At 39.4% G+C, this 20,059-nt stretch overlaps 1 protein-coding gene and 1 non-coding gene across 3 annotated transcripts in view; one reads left to right on the top strand and one right to left on the bottom strand.

Moving 5' to 3' along the window:
• TTC27 (tetratricopeptide repeat domain 27) overlaps positions 1 to 13,416 on the bottom strand; it is a 139,564-nt gene extending 126,148 nt beyond the window's left edge. Inside the window, exons 1-4 of one of the 2 annotated variants that reach the window (XM_045549351.1) lie at positions 13,070 to 13,416; positions 11,682 to 11,859; positions 8,968 to 9,097; positions 4,834 to 4,974 (exon numbers count right to left, since the gene is read on the bottom strand). In XM_045549351.1, the coding sequence (XP_045405307.1) occupies positions 4,834 to 4,974; positions 8,968 to 9,097; positions 11,682 to 11,859; positions 13,070 to 13,157 (537 nt within the window). In that variant the 5' untranslated portion in view covers positions 13,158 to 13,416. The remainder of the gene's footprint in view (positions 1 to 4,833; positions 4,975 to 8,967; positions 9,098 to 11,681; positions 11,860 to 13,069) is intronic. The other variant, XM_045549352.1, reaches the window with a different exon arrangement.
• On the top strand, positions 3,456 to 3,555 carry LOC123637664. The gene has a single exon (XR_006735012.1). It is a non-coding gene; the product is annotated as a small nucleolar RNA U13 (small nucleolar RNA).
• Positions 13,417 to 20,059: the final 6,643 nt, after the last annotated feature.

Below are 20,059 nucleotides of genomic sequence, written 5' to 3'. Positions count from 1 at the left end.
GGAAAACTTTTTTTTACATTAATTGAGATTAATTCCTAGAATCTTTTTTTTTACAATCATGAAATTAAATTTAGTCCTCAATAAGCTTACCCATCCACTGCTGTTTTTCATAAGACCAACATCCCCTTCTATGTCTTCCATAGAATAACACCTCACCTCCATTCTCTCAAAGCCTGTATTTTTTTTTTTAGCCACTTGGGCTTCCTGATGCCATTTCAAACTTACCATTTCTTCTTTTAAAATGTATGTTGCAATCATCCTGTTCTGCAGGGGCACTCTACAGCCGCCATAATCCAAGTACATGAACCCCTTGTTGGGGCAATTTTCCCTTTGCCTGAACTTGCAGCACATTATTAGCACTTCCCTTTGCAAACCCATTCCACTATATTTGTGTATGCATCCCTAGGTTTCAGTGCTGTCTGTCACCCATCCAACAAGATGAGAAATCATGTCTTACTCATTTCTGTATTCTCAAAGTAATGTATTTTGCACAATCTACATAGTAAGATTCAGATATTCCCCAAAACTGGGTGATACCTTCCACACCTTTATGAAACCTCTTCCTTAAAGTTTTCTCCTCCTAGTGTGGCACACATTGATCTCTCACTTCTCTGAACCTCTACACTGTTCCTAGAAGTTGGCACCACATGAACAGCACTTGTTTTTAAGTGCATAACTCCACCTGGATCATCTATTTCTGAGGATAGATACTGCATTTTATATATTGTCTTGACTAATGTACAGAGCATATAGTAGCTTTTTCTTTCATTCTATGATGATTTTTCTTATTTGATCAATATCCTTATTTAAAAAAAAAAGAAGAAAAAGAATAAAAACAAGACACAACAAACCAATATAGAACTATCTACAGTGAAGAGTGTAGATCTTTCTTCCACTGCCCCAGTGCCATCTTCCTACCCCAGAAAAATCCATGACACAGGTTTATATTCTTCCAGAACTTCCTCTATGTATGTGCATTGTGTATGTATGTGTAAAGTTATAATAGGTATTTTTGATAGGCTCATTATAGTACCAAATATGATCATGTACCAAATCATCTACATTAATTTTAAGCATGTTATTTGAATTACATTATGTGAAGGTATAAGAATTTTCCTTTTTTTAATAGCAATACCAACTAATAATAAATCATGCTTAATTACCAAAAAGCAATTTTTTTTTATAGAGACAGGGTATAGCCTCAAACTCCTAGACACAAGCAATCCTCCAACCTCAGCCTCCCAAGTATCTGGGACTATAGGCACACACCACCACGTCCAGCTCAAAAGCATTTTTTTTCACTTGAACTTAATTTCTTCATTAATTAAGGGGTTTCCTTCTAAACCGCTACGTACCACAACTGCTACAACAATGACGCAACCACAAACGAACTATGACAAAATCTTTTCTAATTATCAATGCTGTTTCCTCAGTCCATGTAAGGAAAGGTAGAATTATCTAACAGAAAGGAAATTTCAAATCATTTTTAATTGAATTCTCAGAGGTGTTGCCTCATTTTCATTCTTTTCCTATCATGATGAACAATGAAGTCAGTCTACATTTCAATTATCTGCCCCTGGTCTGCTGTCAGCAGTAAGTGAGTCAGGTTTGGCAGTGAATTCTTTCCTTTTCTAGACAGGGGAATTTAGATACATCCAGGCAAAAAGGCTGCCATTTTTAAGAAAACACGACACAAGATGCTGAACTCTTAAAAATTAGATCTAGAAATTAACTCTTAACCCAAAATCTTTATATGAGGAGAAAGACTGTGAAACAAATATAGAAAGCATGGCCTATTGTTCTGCTAGAAAATATAACAGAACTTTTCTATTTGCCAAGAATTGCTTAACAGAAAATCTGAGGCAGTAATAAAAAAGCAAACCTGAAGCCTTGCTTTAAACAGTTTCTAGATCTTATCTCCTGATTACGGCACTTATTACAGAATGGTCTGACTGAAAAGTCACACTAGTCAAGAACTTCCTAGATGGCAGGGAGAGGCAGTGTACTCAGGAGGCACCCAATAAATGTTTGCCAGCTTATGTTGTTTTATAAATATGAAAACTGATATTCAGAGACATTAAGTAGCATAAGATCACACAGCTGTTAAGTGGTTGAACCAGACAAATTCTGATCTGTTTTCAAAGCCAAGACTCTTTTAACTCAACACTTACATATTACTACCTATTACTAATTCTAGCCTGTTTACAGATTAGGGTGTGAGGGAAAATCACCTTCTTTTATAGTTACACAAAAATAATATTATTAATGTAATAAACAGCTTGTTACATTTCTTAGGAATCAGGCTACTTGGAAATTAACTTAAAAGGTTAAAATTAACTTGGATAAGTAAGTGATGCTTCTTTATCATTTTATTTTCATTTATCAAAGAAGCCATTCTTTTTTTTTTTTTTAGAGACAGATCTCACTCAGTCACCCAGGCCGGAGTGCAGCGGCTTGATCATAGCTCACTACAGCCTCAAACTCCTGGCCTCAGCAATTCTCCCACCTCGGCCAACCCGAGTGCTGGGATTACAGGCACGAGCCACCACAAAAGCCAAAGAAGCCATTTTTTAGTAACATCATTAAAAGAATGATATGGTAAAAATCCAAAGGACAAAAACTATAATAGAATACTGTTTCAACTGAAAGGCAAGATTGCAGTACAGACTGATGTTTCTATAGTGATGTACTACAAAAAACAAATTTTTAAGCAGAAATCAAAAGTTGTTTACTTTTGCCAAGAAATTAAGATAATCTGCCTCTCCAACCCTACAAGGATGACATCCAGGCTGGTCTCAGTGGCTCACGCCTGTAATCCTAGCACTCTGGGAGGCTGAGGCAGGAGGATCGCTTGAGCTCAGGAGTTCAAGACTAGCATAAACAAGAGCAAGACCCTTTTCTCTACTAAAAACAGAAGAATTAGCCAGGCATGATGGTGCATGCCTGTATTCCCAGCTACTTGGGAGGCTGAGGCAGGAGGATCGTTTGAGCCCAGGTGTTTGAGGTTGCAGTGAACTATGATGAGGCCATTGCACTTTAGCCTGGGTGACAGAGCAAGACTCTGCCTCAAAAAAGAACAAAGAAAAAAAAAAAGGATGACATCCACAACCAGCAGTCCACATACTCACTGATTCTCCTAAGCTGTTGATAGTACTTGTACTATTTTTCAAATGATGCTTAACATACTTTATGATGAAAGTTTTCAAACAACTTAAAACTGTCTCACTCATTAATGACCATAGTCTCATTAGAAAGAAAATTATGCCATTTGGCATCCTCATGCCTTGGTGATACTTTCTCTAGAGCAAAGGAATAGTCAGTCTACAAGACCATTTAACTTAAATTAACTCATGGAAAAATTTTTTATTCAAGCGCTGTCACTAAAAGATTAAAGATAAGGCTTCATATCTGGTAAGACATGTTGAAACCCATCTATTAAAAACCCTTCTATACAGATCCTTTGTAGTAAATAAGCATTGGGTTTTCAAGCACATGTGTGAGATTCACCTCCCTCAAACCTTGTTATGACAACGTTGGCACATTATCCGTCTGACATGAAGAAAAAAAAAAAAACACTCAATACAACTGATTCCCAATCTGCTGGCTCTTGTGAGAGTTGCCGTTGGAGGCATCACTTCCCTTCTCCTCTTCTTTAAAACAAATTTAGTGTCTAAACTTAAAAGCCTAGGAAAGCAAGCCCTTACGCAGTATAGACTAAGTCTGTATTACATCTATGGAAATATTAGGCTTCTCAGTGATGCATATCCTGAAAGCCCTGACTTCATCACAACATAATATATCAATATCAAAACTGCACTGCACCCCATGAATATATGCAAATAAAAAATGGGAAAAAGAAAAGAAATATTGGGTTTCTTAAAAATCTTCAGCCAACACTTAAAAATTAGGAGATTGCATGCAAAATTTAGGTTTACTATTTCTGACACTATGGGGTCTGCATCAAACCAATTTGCAACAATCAGAGCAGGACTCAGCAAGTTACAGTCTGTGGGCCAAATCCAGCCCACCGCTTGTGTTTATACAGCCCAAGAACTAAAAATCGTTTTTACATTTTTAAATCATTGAGAAAAAACAAGAATAATATTTCATGAGATGTGAAAAGCATATGAAATTTAAATTTCAGTGTCCATAAATAAAGCCTTACTGGAACACAGTCCTGCTCACGTGTTTACATATTGTCTGTGGATTCTTCCTTACTACAATGCAGCAGCGATGCGTATCTGCAACAGAAACTGCACACTGCACTGCTCACAACCTCCACTGCACCTTCAAAGACTTCTTCACCTTTTCTTTCTTGTGGTTTTGGTCACCTCCCACTGCAATATTAGCTTTCTGTGAGTATGAGTATTTCTCCTCACTAGTTAATACAAATAAACCATTTAACAGATATTAACAAATGCTCTACTAAATCCAACCCAAATAACAAAACAACATAGGATGTGACCCAGAAAACAATAATTATGATCCATAGCATTTTGGTCATTCTCATTATCCTTATATGAAATTCATACAAGAGTATGAAGGATATTTTTAAATCTACATTGAAGATTCTGAGAATTAATAGTTATACACATACACACACATACAAAAATCCTACTGAAGAAACTCAATATAATCCCATTTTATACTAGATCAATCTTATCAGGGAAGAAAAGTTTCTGCTTGTTTTCAACGGATTTTGAAATTAAATACCTAGAAGACTTAAAAAAAATATATACCAAGACACTGTCAGCATCACACCTATAGTCTGGTGTTAAGGAGCACAAAAGTCACATCTGGGTATGAATTTCATGGATCCTTTCCTTGCCTCACCTGAATAGCTGTCAGTTTATGTCTCACATTCACCAGGATAATGCGTGCTAGTAACAGCAGAACAGGCTTTGAGGTCAGGCTGTACATTGATTCACCGTCTAGAAACAGCAGGCTCAGAACAACAGCATCCAGTCCCCTGACCTGAAAAACAGTTTATAAACTAAGATGATATAATTTAACAAAATATAAACCTTTATATATCTTACAATAATACATAGATTTTCTAGTTAATTCAGCTTTGAAACAAAGGCATTAATCTCTTACACAGCAATTGGTACAGGACAGAATTATAACATTACAAATGCCCTCAGAGATCTACAAGTCTAGCCTGTCTTGACAGATCCCTACCCATCTGCTCAAACTTTAGAGGGACAGAGAACTCAAGAAAGTGCCAGCACTGAAGAATCCTCATGGCATCACAGATTTACTTACTACAAAATACCACCTTGATAAAAAGTGTCCCCATGTTAAACTATTTACATTAAATGCTTTATTTGGTATTACATTAAACACCTCCATTTCACTTATGCTTCACCAGCTGGCAAATGTCATTACAAAGCATGTCTCCATGACACAATTCCTATCAAGCCAAGCAATCAACAAGTTCTTACATATCAAATGCTGAAGAGGCAAACAACAATGGACTAAAGCAAGCAGAAGGATACAAAAAGAATTTTCAAAGGATGCCTTGGAAAAACTCACTCCTCTGCTGAACAGATATTTTTCTACAACCGACAAGGCATCTGTGTTTCTAAAATTTGGACTGCAGAATTTTAACAGCTACTACAAATTAGACAGCAGGAATCCTTAACAATTAGGAACACGGGCTCTAAAGTCACATACACATTGTAACACCTGACCGTGTTTCTCTACTTCTTCTTAGCGTGTGTTTTTCCTAGAAATTTAATGCTGATGAGGCCTCAGTTTCATCAATTATAAAATGAAATAACTGAACCTATACCTCAGAGAGTTCTTGTAGGAATTAAACTAAATAATCCAAGTAATGCCAGGGCCTGGCTCAAGACTGAATATTTTGAATACTGAATATTTGAATACTGAATAGTTTGAATATTGTTTAAAGTATTCAATAAAGGCAAGAAGGAAACAGCTGTGGGTTCATCCTCTATCCTACTTTCATCATCATTCAAGAGTGGAATAGAGGAATAAAGACTTAGCAGGAATTACCACCATCAAACACCAAATAAAGAGTTTCCTATTATGTCCATTAAGGGTAGAAGGAATTAAAAAAAAAAAAAAACACTTCAATAAGAAGAACCATTTTTAAGCCATTACAACTGCCTCAGTTTTAGAAGTGAGGAAACATCCATAAAAGTTAAGTGAAGGCTGGTTCTTCCAATTCCCAAATCAATGTTCCAATGTTCCTCCTACCACCCCATGCTGCCTCCCCACAGATCTCTCTACCTCTTCCTTCCCCACCCTCAGCAAAGCCAAGGGCTATCTAAGCATTAGGAGGGCCTCAAGGACAGGGCCAGGGTGATGTCAAGCCTTCTGACTGGCACTACATCATGCTGGTGTGGGTAACTGAGATACAGACATGAGGAGAGGATCTGGTTTGGAGAACTTCATCATGAGTTCAGTCTTGGACATGACGAGTATAAGGTATCTCATGAGAACCCCAAGTAGAGGTACTAAATGCACAGTGAATACACTGACTTGAGAACTCAAGAGAAGAAGTTGCCTAACACGCCCAAACTGGACCTGCAGCCTCACTGAATCATCTTCTAAATTCAGATAGATATAACAATCTTATTTCCTAAAGTCCAGGCCTAACTGGTGAAGCACAAGACACATGGCACGCCTTTAAGAAAAAGAATCCTTATCCCAATCACTTTGAGACAAGAAATATGTTACCTGTTCTACCACAAGTTTCAGATCATTATCTTCTAAAACTAAACCCATAAATATAAAAAGTAAGTAATTTAATAGAACAACAAAAATTTTTCAAGGAGATACAATATGATACACTACCTGGATATCATTACGTTTCATACTCAAGCTAGGTTGTTTGTACAAAGGAGATTTACTATTTAAACTGTACATGCTTCATATGCCCTTTCAAATGTTTGAGATAGTTCCAATAAAAAAGTTAAAGTCAAGCACTCAATCCAAGTTTCCTATATTTTGGCCTGCCCCCCATCAAGTCTGATCTTCCACTGGTACTCTAGCAAGCTCAAAGAATCCTCTTCCCACAAACACCATGCTCCTCTCTTCTCTAAATTTCTACTCATACGACTGCACCTAGAATGTACTTCCTCCTCTGCCCTACCTATCCATTTCCCAATAACCCTGCAGGTTCTATTAATAGTTCAAGATCCACTCCTAGCTAAAATGTCTTCTTTGACAAAATCCAGTTTCCGCAAATCTCTTTGTTAATGTAAATATCTCTTATGGTCTGAACTTCTCATGAAACCCATTTCTGTACTGCTTTGAATTGTTACCTGAATTTACAGGTGCTTCTACACTAATAAAGCGGGATGAGTACTAGATTTGCAATCAGAAAATGTGGATTCCAATCCCACAGCTATAAGACCTCTGACAAATCGCTTTCACCACTTTGAGCTTCAGTCTTCTTATCTATAGAATACCGCAAATCTGTATGGGCCAAATTGATAGAACACGTGTGAATTACATACCAAAGCACACATCAGTGCTCCCTAAGTGACTCACTAAGCTGATGTGTACAGTGCTAATCATTGTGTTTTACACATTATACCTGCTTTTATATTTCTCTTTCTATCCCACCATTATTAACACCAATCTATCATAACTCTATTCCATGTTCATTTGCTACTTCTAATCCTGAGAAACCAGGTAACGAACAGTAAACAGTAAAATACATATATTTGACCATGTCAAATATATACATACATATATATATATGTATATGTATGTATATATACATACATATATATATATATATGTGACTACGACTGTTAGGTGGATTTCTAACCTATACTACAGGGCCATAGAAACCAGAAACTGTTTCATACACAATGAAAAAGGGAAATAAATGCTCCATATAAGTAAATTTCTAGATAACTGAAGTTTTTCTTTTTAAGTGCAATAATCTTTGGGTTTTTTCCCCCCATTTTGGATGAAAATCCTTGTAAAGTGTAGATTATATATTTTCTTCTTAGATATAAGATAGACAAGATCTTTTAACCTTTCAATAATGACTTAGAGTCAGCATTATGAATTTCAAGTATTTTATTGTAATATCTATAGTGACTCACTAAGCTGATGTGTACAGAGCTAATTATTGTGTCTTACATATTATGCCTGCTTGTGTATTTCTCTTTCCACCCCATCATTACTAACACCAATCATTCGTAACTCTATTCCATGTTCTTTGCTACTTCTAATTCTGAGAAACCAGGTAACAGTAAATAGGTAGGTTGCTTTTAGCTACATAAGCTTTGGATGCTAAGAGGCCCATTTCCAGGCTAAGTAATGGACACCTATGTTTAAGATCACCAAGATAGCTGGATAAATCAAAGTTCTTACTTCGATTTCAATCATACTGCTTTTGTAGATCATCTCATACTCACCAAGCCCTATGAATATGTGCTCAAAAATTCCAGAGGAACTCAAATTCCATTCACAACCTATTTACACCAGTCAATAATGTTATCTTCACATATGAATAATAATTGTTATCACCATGGAGCACCTCTGTTGTGCCAGGCACTTTAAGAAAGTATTTGTAATATAAAGGAAACACCCTGGGAGCCATTTTAAAGCACAGTAGCAAAACTTGTCTGCAATAAAATTAAACAGATTTCTGGATTTGCTGCTTTGCCAGAAAAGATCCTTATGTAACTGTGGTGATTAAAAGCAACCGGGTGACTGGTGCAACTGTCTGTGGTTTAATAAAAAGAGGAGCTAACAGATCTCCATAAAATGGAGAATATCTGAAGAGTAGTTTGAAACTGACAATTGAACTTCTGGAAATATTTGAAAACCTGATCAATGAAAAAGCATTCTTAGCAGTTTTGTGCAGGCCACAAAGTCATGTTTCTTTCCTATCTACTACTAACTCCAGTTAATCAAGATCTGTTCATAATGAATAAATAATACAACATTAATTATACACGACATTTTCAAGAAACCTACCTCACTGAATTGCTGGAACAAAACAGATGGCAAAAAATCCTGAGGGTGTAAATCAACAAGAGGCCCCGTCCAGTTACTCTGAACAAAAAGTTGCAAGCTGCTCACGCCAAGTAGGAACACCAGCTGTTCTCTGCATATAAGAATGGTTAGAGAAATAAATACAAACCACTATCATGGTATAATCTCAAACACACTATTTTGTATTAGTTTTGTTAAGAAAAATATATCAACCAACATTTACTAAGACTATTCTAGAGCATTATCAAAAAAATTTCTGCAACTTAAACAATTTAAGTCTGCAATGTCCAATATTATAACCATAAGCCATATGGTTACATTTAAATTAATTAAAATTATATAAAATTTAAGATTCAGTCCTTCAGCCACATTGTCCATATTTCGAGTGCTCAACCGCCACATATGGCTAGTGGCTACCACACTGAACGGTGCAGAAACAGAACATTTCCATCATTACAGAAATTTCTCCTGATTCAGGTCCTGATCAAGCATTTGTAACTTTTTCTTGCATTCTATTTAATGGTCTGACATTGCCAGAAAATGTATAGAAAACTAACTTTATACAAAAGAAAACTGACAATAAAAAGTTGTTTCTAACATTTTACTGATCCTGTACCACTAATTGCTAGAACAAAAAAAAACCCTAGAAATTTGAGCGAAATCTCTGTTTTCAACCCTCCTTTGACTTAAGACAGGGGTAGGCAAACTTTTTCTAAAGGCACAGATATGAAATATCTTACACTTTGCATGTCACATGTGTTTGTTTCCAACAGTTTAAAAATATAAAAACCAGCTGGGCATGGTGGCTTATGCCTGTAATCCTAGCACTTCAGAGGCTAGGAGTTCCAGGCCAGCCTGGGCAACATAGCAAGACACTATCTCTAAAAAAATAACAAAATGAGCCAGGGGTGGTGGCACATGCCTGCAGTCCCAGCCACTTGGGAGGGTGAGGCAGGAGGATCACTGGAGCCCAGAAGTTTAAGGCTACAGTGAGCTATGATGACACCATTGCACTCTAGCCCAGGCAACAGAGCGAGACCCTGTCTCAAAAACCAAAAAAGATAAAACCATTCTTAGCCACTTTGGCCTACCAGCCATAGTTTGCCAACCTCTAGATTCAGACCTAAACAGGCAGGAATTCAACTCTAGCAAATAACAGACAGGGAATCCTGGAGTTTAATTCTGAAGACAAAGAATAAGCAGCCACCCTTTTCTTCCAATAGCCCCTAGACCCTTCCTTAAAAAAAAAACAAAAAAAAAAACCAGACCAGGTGGAATGGATCACTCCTGTAATCCCATCATTTTGGGAGGCTGGGGCTGAGAGTTCAAGACCAGCCTGAGCAACACAGCAAGACCCTGTCTCTACAAAAAAAAAACAAGCATATAAGCCTATGGTAGCCAAAACTCTGGATGCAGTGCAGCTGAGGACAGAGCAAAGAACAAGCAACACTAGAGAAAAAAAGTCACAAAAAAACCTGTTTGTAATCAGAAGTTAGGAAATTTGGGAAAAACAGGTATGCGGCAAAATCTTAAATCCTTAATACAACTGCCCTACAGGTGCACACCACCAAACTCAGCTAATTTTTCTTATTTTTTGTAAAGGTAGGGTCTTGCTATGTTGCCCGGGCTGGTAAATTCCTGGCCTCAAGTGATCCTCCTGCCTTGGCCTCCCAAAGTGCTGGGATTACAGGTGTGAGCCACCATGCCTGGCCTGAAATGTCTCTTTTCAGCTTTCTCTAACAAGCTAGAAATCTGGTCTACCAGTGAATATTGCATTTGTGTGAATGTGCACCACAAGGCTAGTTACTATGATAGTGCACACATGTCAAAAAGAAAAATATGAATCAGGATTGACAATTCAGAAATGTAAACTACCGGTAAAACAGAAAAATTAAAGGATGTTAATTTAAAAAACAAAATAAAAAGCGTATAGTAGCATTCTTTTGTAGCCTCCTTATCAATATGGGTTATGCCTTAGTCAACTTCACAATCTCAATACCTAGCCCAGTAGTTTATTTGTTGAAGGAGTACACGAAGCCATTACCTAGAAATAAAGGTAAAATAAAATTGCATGCATTTATAAGATAATTAAAACTTAACATCGTGGCCACAGATAGTAGAGGAAAGATAAAGGTATCAAACCCATGACAGCAAAATATAAGCCACTGAAAGGCTTAGGTTTCATTGCTATGTAACCATCTACTACTCTTAACCCTATAATATTACACAAACTTTAATGGAAGAAGAGTTCCACAATAAAAACATTCAGTTCTCTGAGCTCTAGAGAGATAACAACCTAAAACATAATAAAAATAGTTCTAAGTTAACACTTAGCAATCCAGAAATAACAAGACTGAAGTAACTGTTTTCAAGTTAAAAGGAAATAAGATCTGAAGTCTTGCCTGTGGCTAAAACCTATCAGACCTAAGCATTCGGATCAGGGCATTAGCAGTTAACACTCAATTATGTGCTGGTCTCATACATGAAACTCTTTTATCCTTCACCACTTTACATTTTCACTCTGGACGGTCTTCTGGACAAGAGTTTTTACATAGATTACTGGTACATGGTGTGTCCTGAGTAAATGTAAAGCCAGATTTCTCAACAACTGCTAAAATCAGTGCCCTACACTATCATGGTGCTATTAAATGTATTCAGAGTCTGTTTCTCTATGAAAATTTCAAATAAAATTCTACCTTTCTGTTTTGTCCAAATCTGCTGAGTAATCCAGGAATGTCACTATCTGCTTCTCCAGGTAGCTGTCAATCTTTTCTTCAGCCATCATTGTTGAATTAAAAATATTTTGAGTCACAGAATTTAAGAATATGGCTTTATACTTTCCTTCTAGCAGCAGCTGCAGGAAAGATGCACTCTCTGTAATATAAAAATTAGTGCAGTAATCCAAAAGAAACAATTTTTTCCATACTGTAAAAGATAATGCTATTAGGCAAATATACCATTTTAGTGTACAAAAAACGTATATACTTATAACACTTGCTGTACATTAATCATTAGGTACTGAGCAAATCTCCATCATTCTACAAACATCATCTCTCCAGAAATTAGAAGCTCATCCATTCTGATAATGAGCAGCAAGGTGGAAGTCAGACCTCAAAATAATATTCCTCATTAGTAGGTGTTATTATCCTTTTGCAGGGAAATTCAAAGATTCCTACTGACAACAGAAAAGTTTCCTTAGTCAAGATTCTAAGACTTTTCACAGCCTGGCTCCTCTTACCCTCACTATTCTCCCTCATGGAAAGTCAACCCAAGAATGCTGGTTCACTCACTGTTCGCCTAAATATCACATGCACATTCCGCCCTCAACACCTTTGCGCTTTTAATTTCTCCTGCTAAACTCTACTCCACTTGTCAGTCTTACCCTTTAATCAAAATTCAGCTCAAGCCTGACTTCTTTCATGAAACTTTTCCAGACGACCAGACTTCAAACTTCCTCCCTCCTGAAGAACTTACTGTACACACACCCACATACACACCCACCCACCCACAAACACAAACTTATATACTTTCTGTATACTCATATTACTCTTCTAGATCCAGCCTAAATCCCACAACCAGACGTGCCTATATCCCACTAGTAGATGTGACTTTTAACTGTTTATCTCTCCAGTAAATGCACACCGCTCACAAGAATTACATCTTTGCTGCCTTATTCCAGCTCTTCTGCTTACCAGCTGTGTGAACTTGAATAAATTACTTAACCAATCTGTACTCAGATGTCTTCATCTGCAAAGTGGGATTAAAAGTAGTACCTACCTTACCTGCCGATTATAAAGATTAAATCACTGAATACATGTCAAAGGTTTAGAAAAGTAACTGACATTGCCATTGTTATTATTACTAAACCTGGGCAGTGAGAAGCATTGGGTAAAGACACCTAAAGTTCTGGGTAAGGTCTGAGGACACGCCCACCATATCAAGGGCTCAACAATCTAAAGTCTTAATAAATCAGCTAGATTTTGTTAAGGAAGAAAAAAAAGGAGGGATGAAAATACAGCCGCCGCCATCCCTTTTCCTCAGAGCTCCCACGGTGGCCTAAGTCCCTGGCAGGTGCGCCTCTCACCTAAGTCAGCGACCCCCTCCTGCTTCCATTGCTGCCGCTCAGCCTCAGTGGGGAAGCCCCTCAGAAGTGCAAGCTCCGGGGTCCACATCTCCCCGGACAGCGCTGCAGCCAAAACAGGCTCCTACGAGGGTCACACAGAAGTCAACAAAAGAAAGTGGAAAGTGGAGAGTCCAAAGACGCCGAAGTCTAGTGGCAACAGTTACCATAAATAACACCCACAGCCTTAGAACTCCATGTGCGGATACCAGCACAGGGAGGCGGCCATGACAGCAGCGCGGAGCACCCTGGGAAAAACACGCGCTCTCTGGTCCGACTTCCGCCCCAAACACAAACCCCCAGCGTGAGTACTGAGCATGCCCGGGGTGTCTGCCTCGTCTTCGGGGCGGGGAAATGGGCGGGGTTGTGGGCGTGGTCCATATCAGCCCCGCCCCCAAGGAGGCCCTTTCCTGTTGCTGTGGAAATGGCGGGAGGATTTGGAAATGGGTGTCCGCCCACTGAGTACTGGGGTTCGAATGCGAGACAAAACAGAGGCCTTATCCAACAGCAGTTTTGGAAGGGCTAGAGCTGTGATTCTTAAACCTTTTTGGGTCTGAACCCTGTTGACTACCTGGTGAAAGCCGTAGTCTTTCGCGCAAAGTGCACGGGGGCCCTCAAAACGAGGAAACTACAAGGAGACACACAGCCACCCCTGCTGAGCACATAGCTGGAACCTTATTTGCATGTCCTTTAATCTTGGTAGCAGCATTCCTAGGAGAAAACCAAGGCTCTGAGAGCTAGGACTAGCGGGGCTTTGTCCCTGGGCTTGATGCCTGCAGTGAGATATGCCATGCAAGATCCAGGAGAAAGAAACCTGCAAGGTAACACTGGCCACATAGGACTCTTGCAGGTGCAACAGCTCTATGAAGAAAGCTTCACCAAGTACTCGGCTCCAAAAAAGAAGTTAAATAATTCTTTTTCTGTTTTTTTTTTTAAGACAGTCTCACTCTGTGGCCCTGGGGTAGCGTGCACTGGCGTCATCATAGTTCACTGTAACCTCCAACTTCTGGACTTAAATGATACTCCCACCCAGCCTCCCGAGTAGCTAGGACTACAGATGTGTGCCACCACGCCCAGCTAATTTTTTTATTTTCTATTTTTGTAGAGATGGTGGTCTTGCTATGTTGCGCAGGCTGGTCTTGAACTCCTGGCCTTGAGCAATCCTCCCACCTCAGCCTCCCAAAGTACTGGGATTACAGGCGTGAACCACCACCCCTAAGCCCAGAGTTATGACTTCTGATGTAGCCTATAGTGATCCCATTACTAAAGAATACCTTGTCTAAATCCAGCCTTCCCTGGAGACAGTCATTACCCTAATTCTGTAATTAAGTTCTCTCAAGCTATTGCTAGTGCAATTTGAAAAATAATATAACAAAAATATAATCTTTGCATACAATGCATAAATGTAAAAAAAAGATCCTCATGCCAGAAAAGAGGATATAGTGATATTTAGGGTTTAACTATTTGCCACATTAACAACATATCTACAGCTCCACTGAGATTGATCACATCTCTTGTACTGCCCTTGGATTCTTTCTCCCAGGTGAAAATAAGGTGCCAGCCTCAACCCAAAATTAATTGTTCTACAGGACTATTAGTTCAGCCATTCCAAGAGTACAGCACCCCAGTGGACTGCATCTTCTTGCAAAGATTCTGAAGGGTAAAATCATTTCTGGGGAAAGACTCCTGAGGACAACATAAGAGTTAGATAATTCAAGATGTGACCAAAATTTTGTTTCTTCACATTGGTTGATGTAAATGGAACAGCTCAAGCCCTGGGCACACACGCACATGCACACACAGTTGAAATTTTCTAACTCAAGGATTTATACATAACACACGTAATGGATAACATATGGATACTAGCCTTACATTTCCTTTTGGCCAACTAGGGAGGAATCTGTGCCACTGCTAACATTTCATGCTGTGCCCGAATTTATAATACAGGTGAGGTAAAATTACATATATTTAAGCTAAAATCAAAAAGCAAACTGGTTATCACAGGGCATCACTTGGACTTGTTTTCTTGATTAGACCTGGGAAATCATGGGCAATGGTTCCAATGTGTCCTCTAGTCCTTCTCATGATTCTTCTAGGTACATTTGTGACACGTCTGCTCTCCAGAGTCTCCACACAGCCACTGTCTTTACAGATGGTTCAACCGATGATTCAAATCAGGAGAACTCATGCTGGTCAATGCTAACCTGAAAATCAGCTCTCACAGGCAAAAACTTATCTTAAGGAGAATCAACAACAATGCTAAGACCCGGGACAATCCTTGACAGCCTCTCCTGCAGGTATGGGCTGAATGAAGACCAGGGTGGAGGACTGAAATGTAAAAAGTTCCTGCAAACTTGGGGAAAGACTGACTGTCCTGTAGCCATCGTAACAAGCAGCCACCAGAAATAGCTTTAGACCTGGTCAATCAACAATTTGCCAAAGTGAACACATTTTTGCAAGTCAACCAGTCACTGCCAGCCCCTTGCCTCTGAAAGTCAGTCAGGAACAGACTCACGCAGGTAAACATGGGTCTCAATGCCAGCCAGTGAACAGCAGCCTCATCACACAGGTAACCACATTTTACAAATGTCAAATGCTTATGCCTCTAAGTCTACCAATTCTTGAACTTCATGCTATCCCCAAACCTTATATAAGAGTAGCACCCACTGATAGAAGAGACTGACTGACGAACGTAATTTTCCCTTACTACAGTAAGCAATAAATTTCAGATTGTTTTTTCCTTTCACTGCAACCTCAAACTCTTGGGCTCAAAGGATCCTCCTGTCTCAGCCTCCTGAGTAGCTGAGACTACAGGCATGTGCCACTGTACCCGGCTAATCTTTCTATTTTTTGTAGAGAAGGGGTCTTGCTATGTTGCTTAGCCTGGTCTGAAACTCCTGGCCACAGGTGATCCTCCTGCCTTGGCCTCCCAAAGTGCTAGGATTACAGGTGAGAGTCATCACGCCTGGCCAAGAAATACATTCTTAGTGGTGGCTTGCTCCACCCAAGAAAGTTATGAAGTAGTTTCCTCTGAATGTGCCAGAGGATGCCTCTTCTGTCCAGGACATGGATCGGTTCAGAGGGCCCAAGTCAGCCTGGTAGCTTGAAGCATAAGGACACTAGAAGCTAAGAGAAAGGCCAGCTGCTAGAAACTGGGCAGATTTTGAAGAGGAAAGAGTAGGCAGGTCAGAGCTTCCTTTCAACGCGGCTTGCACCTTCTGTCCACGTGTGGCATCTGCCTTCCCAACACCATGCTGGGCTCTGGGGGTGGGAGCCAGGAAGTGGTTCAAGCCTGTTCCAGTTCAGCTCCAGTCAGGCTTACACCAATACCAAAATCAAACCCAGTTAGAAAATATGCATGATTCCTTTGTCTTTGCGTAGGGAAGCTCTTGAAAAAAATAAAAAAGCTATTAAAATCACAAAGGAAAACATCAATAGATGATTTCATAATTTAAAACTCCTATGAGAAAAACTAAAACTTAAAGGCCATCTGGACACATACATAAAAGTATGACAAAAATTAATATTCTGCTACACAAGTAGCTTATCCATATCAAAAGACTCTAAGACAATACACAAAATAGAGAAAAGGTATAAACTAATAATTGACAGAAGTAGAAATTCAGATGGGTAATAAACAATGTTGAAGAAATGTAGATCAAAATAATAAAAATTTCAGATTAAAAAATTATAATCCCAACGCTGGCCAGGGCATGGCAACAGCATGTGATATTGGAAGTGTGAGTACAACCTCTGTGGAAAGCAATAGTCATTATATATCAAAACCTTTGACCTAGGAATTCTGCTTCTAGGATTTATCATAAGGAAATACTCAAAGATATAGATCATGTTCATCACAGCATTATTTATAATCAGAAACACAGAAACAACCTAAACGTCCAGCAGTAAGGGACTGGTTAAGTACATCCATATTATGTAGCCATTAATTTTCTTTAATGATAAAAATGTGCATGATAGTTTTAAAAGCTGATAAAATCTTCTACATACCAATTATATAGTAAATAGATTTAAAGGAAAGATACCAGCAAATTGTATTTTGTTTTTCAGTATTTTCCAATTTTCTGTAGTGAGCTATAAACTATCCCAATTTTAAAAATTCAGTATTATTGAAACCAGATGAGCCCGAGGCCCTGCCATGCTCTGACCATCTTCCTGGAGACGGAAGCAGCAGTCCAGTAGCTTGGGGTGGCTCCTCCTTCCAGTCCTCTCTCGCCCTGGCTGCCTGCTCCCAACTCCGCGTCTATCCAGCTCCCCCAAGGTCTGCAATGGGTCTGTTCCCATGTCGGGGTTGATCCAGTGGGCATGTTTTCCATCTTGGAATCTTCTGGTCTAACCAGTCTCATTGCCACCCCCAAGATTTGTACTCTGTGATTAAAAAAATTGATAGTATTCCAGCATCACCTATATCTATATAAGTACTTACCACAGTATTAACATTTAATTTTGGAAAAGTATATAGTACGGTGAAACAATGCAACTGTAGACATTGATCTGTAATACTAAATAGCATTAAGGAATAAACCACCAGCGACTAATACCTGGCTGGGGCCCAAACCACACTTAGTTGTTAGCACAGTGCTACTCAATTCACAGCGCACAGACTGCTGCCAGTCTGCAATGAGCTACGTACAGAAAGGTGACATTGCTGCAACATTTTTACTGCACTTTACAAAGTATCAGTCTCTAATGGAAGGGGGTGGCTAACCAAAAACTTTGGCCCTTCACCACAAACAGTGTGAGACACACTAACTAGGGTATCTCACCTCGGACCATCTTATCCCACACAGACCAACTTACAGGACATCATAAGACAAAAAATGTTTACAGTACTTTCTATATTTGTCTGACTTTGGAGATTCTGGTCTTAATGCTGGGAGAGTATTTAAGCAGTTTTTAAACTTTTCTTTTTTTTTTTTTTTTTTGAGACAGAGTCTCGCTCTGTTGCCCAGGCTAGAGTGAGTGCCATGGCGTCAGCCTAGCTCACAGCAACCTCAAACTCCTGGGCTTAAGCGATGCTCCTGCCTCAGCCTCCCGAGTAGCTGGGACTACAGGCATGCGCCACCATGCCCGGCTAATTTTTTTCTATATATATTTTTAGTTGGCCAGATAATTAGTTTCTATTTTTAGTACAGACGGGGTCTCGCTCTTGCTCAGGCTGGTCTCGAACTCCTGACCTCGAGCGATCCTCCCGCCTCGGCCTCCCAGAGTGCTAGGATTACAGGCGTGAGTCACCGCGCCAGGCCTAAACTTTTCTTTAAGATAACAACTTTATAGTTAATAGTTTCATGAACAGACCAATTTGCTTTACTGGTTCGCACATTTCCTTGAGTCCTCTGCACGTGCTCTTGGACCCAGGCCATCCTCCGTCTGTTGGGCTTTGTTCCATCCATCTGCAAGGCCTCCACACTCACTCACCCTTCTCCCCTGGCTTCTCAGCCTGTAACATGCTGAAGTTATTCTCACACCAAAATATGTATTTCCTCAGTTCTGTCAACTGTCCCTCTCCACCCTTTGATTGCCCTAGCTTATGACCTACCGCCTGCATTCTAGAGTGGGCTTTTAACTCATCTCCTTGCCTCCCAACAGCTTGCAGAACGATCTCCCTCAAATAGTCTGACCAGGTTGCTTCCCTAATTATAGCTACTTGAGAGCTCTCCATCGCCTACAGGATGTCAAAGCTTAACAGGGCAAGCAAAGGCCCAGGATAACCCAACCCCTCCTATCTTTCCAACCCCACAACTGCCATCCCATTCCACTTGGCCTATTAAGATCCAGTAACTTGAGCTCCCCTTTTGCTCTCGTGTCTGGAATAACTTTTTTCTGCCTGGCTAACTTCTTTATCCTTATCCTTCAAGACTCGGGATATCTCCATATAGGAAGCCTTTCCGGACCATATCACTTCAGTGCCCATCAGCATTTTGCCCCTCCTCTGTGCTCCCAATAGTACCCTATAAATAACTCTACCACAGAACTTACCAGAGTGCGCTGACATGTTTTCGTGTCTGTCATTCACTCCTGAAGCACCGGAACCGGTACCTAGTACAAAGTGAGTGTTCAAATGTCTGTTGACATAAGGTCTGGATCTCAGATAGAACTGGTTTAATGTAATTGGTTCCAAATTTAGATGTTTAAATCTTGGTTTTTAAAAAAACATAAACTGGACCCTATATTACTGGTATATTACTGGTATTGTTAAGCTTTCTGAGGCCTAATCTAATGGGGGCAGGGGGGCAGGGGTGCAGGGAGGGGGAGTGGAGAAAATGACCCAATGATATTTTAATGATTTTTAAAAACCCAAAACTGGGGGCAGATGATATACTCGATAGCAGCTTTTATGATCTAGTCCTGATGGGAACCTGACAGTAAACCAACGAACAAACTACAACAAAAAATGGCCTGAAGGATTGGTGACTGTCCTTTTATTTCTCACTGCTGATACTTTTATACTTAGAGTTGAGCTAGCATGCCTGTGGGTGCCATATTAATTGAGGAGTTTTTTCCTTCTTATAAATTGACTCTGTCACTATTTTGTCATTCTCATTGTAGCTCACTACTCACTAGACCTGATGCTATGTGTTTTAGAACCTTTGATTTCCTATTCACATACTACTGTTTGTTCTTCCTTTATCTGTGCTTGAAGGAGCTCTGTACATTGTACATGAAAGAGTTTCCCCTGAATCCCCTTTTTCTTTAGGGAGCAACTCACTGTTTAGAGTACAGTTTCTCCTGGTCAGCACTAGATTTCAGGGTTCCCACACACCACTTTATTTTATATAAATACTGGCAAGGATCACCTTAGCCTTTTCTTTGCGGTAATTAGTCTTGGGGAAAACATCCTTTGTTCTCCCATGCTTAGGTCTTGAAAGTGTCCAGTTCTTTGTAAAGATAGCATTTCACGCCATGGCAAAGTGTTTTAGAAACAAGACATACTAA

The sequence above is a fragment of the Lemur catta genome, chromosome 4 (assembly GCF_020740605.2).
Source record: "Lemur catta isolate mLemCat1 chromosome 4, mLemCat1.pri, whole genome shotgun sequence".
In the NCBI taxonomy this organism is placed as follows: Eukaryota; Metazoa; Chordata; class Mammalia; order Primates; family Lemuridae; genus Lemur; species Lemur catta.
Note: the sequence above shows the minus strand (reverse complement) of the source record. Positions and strands in the feature narration are given on the sequence as shown.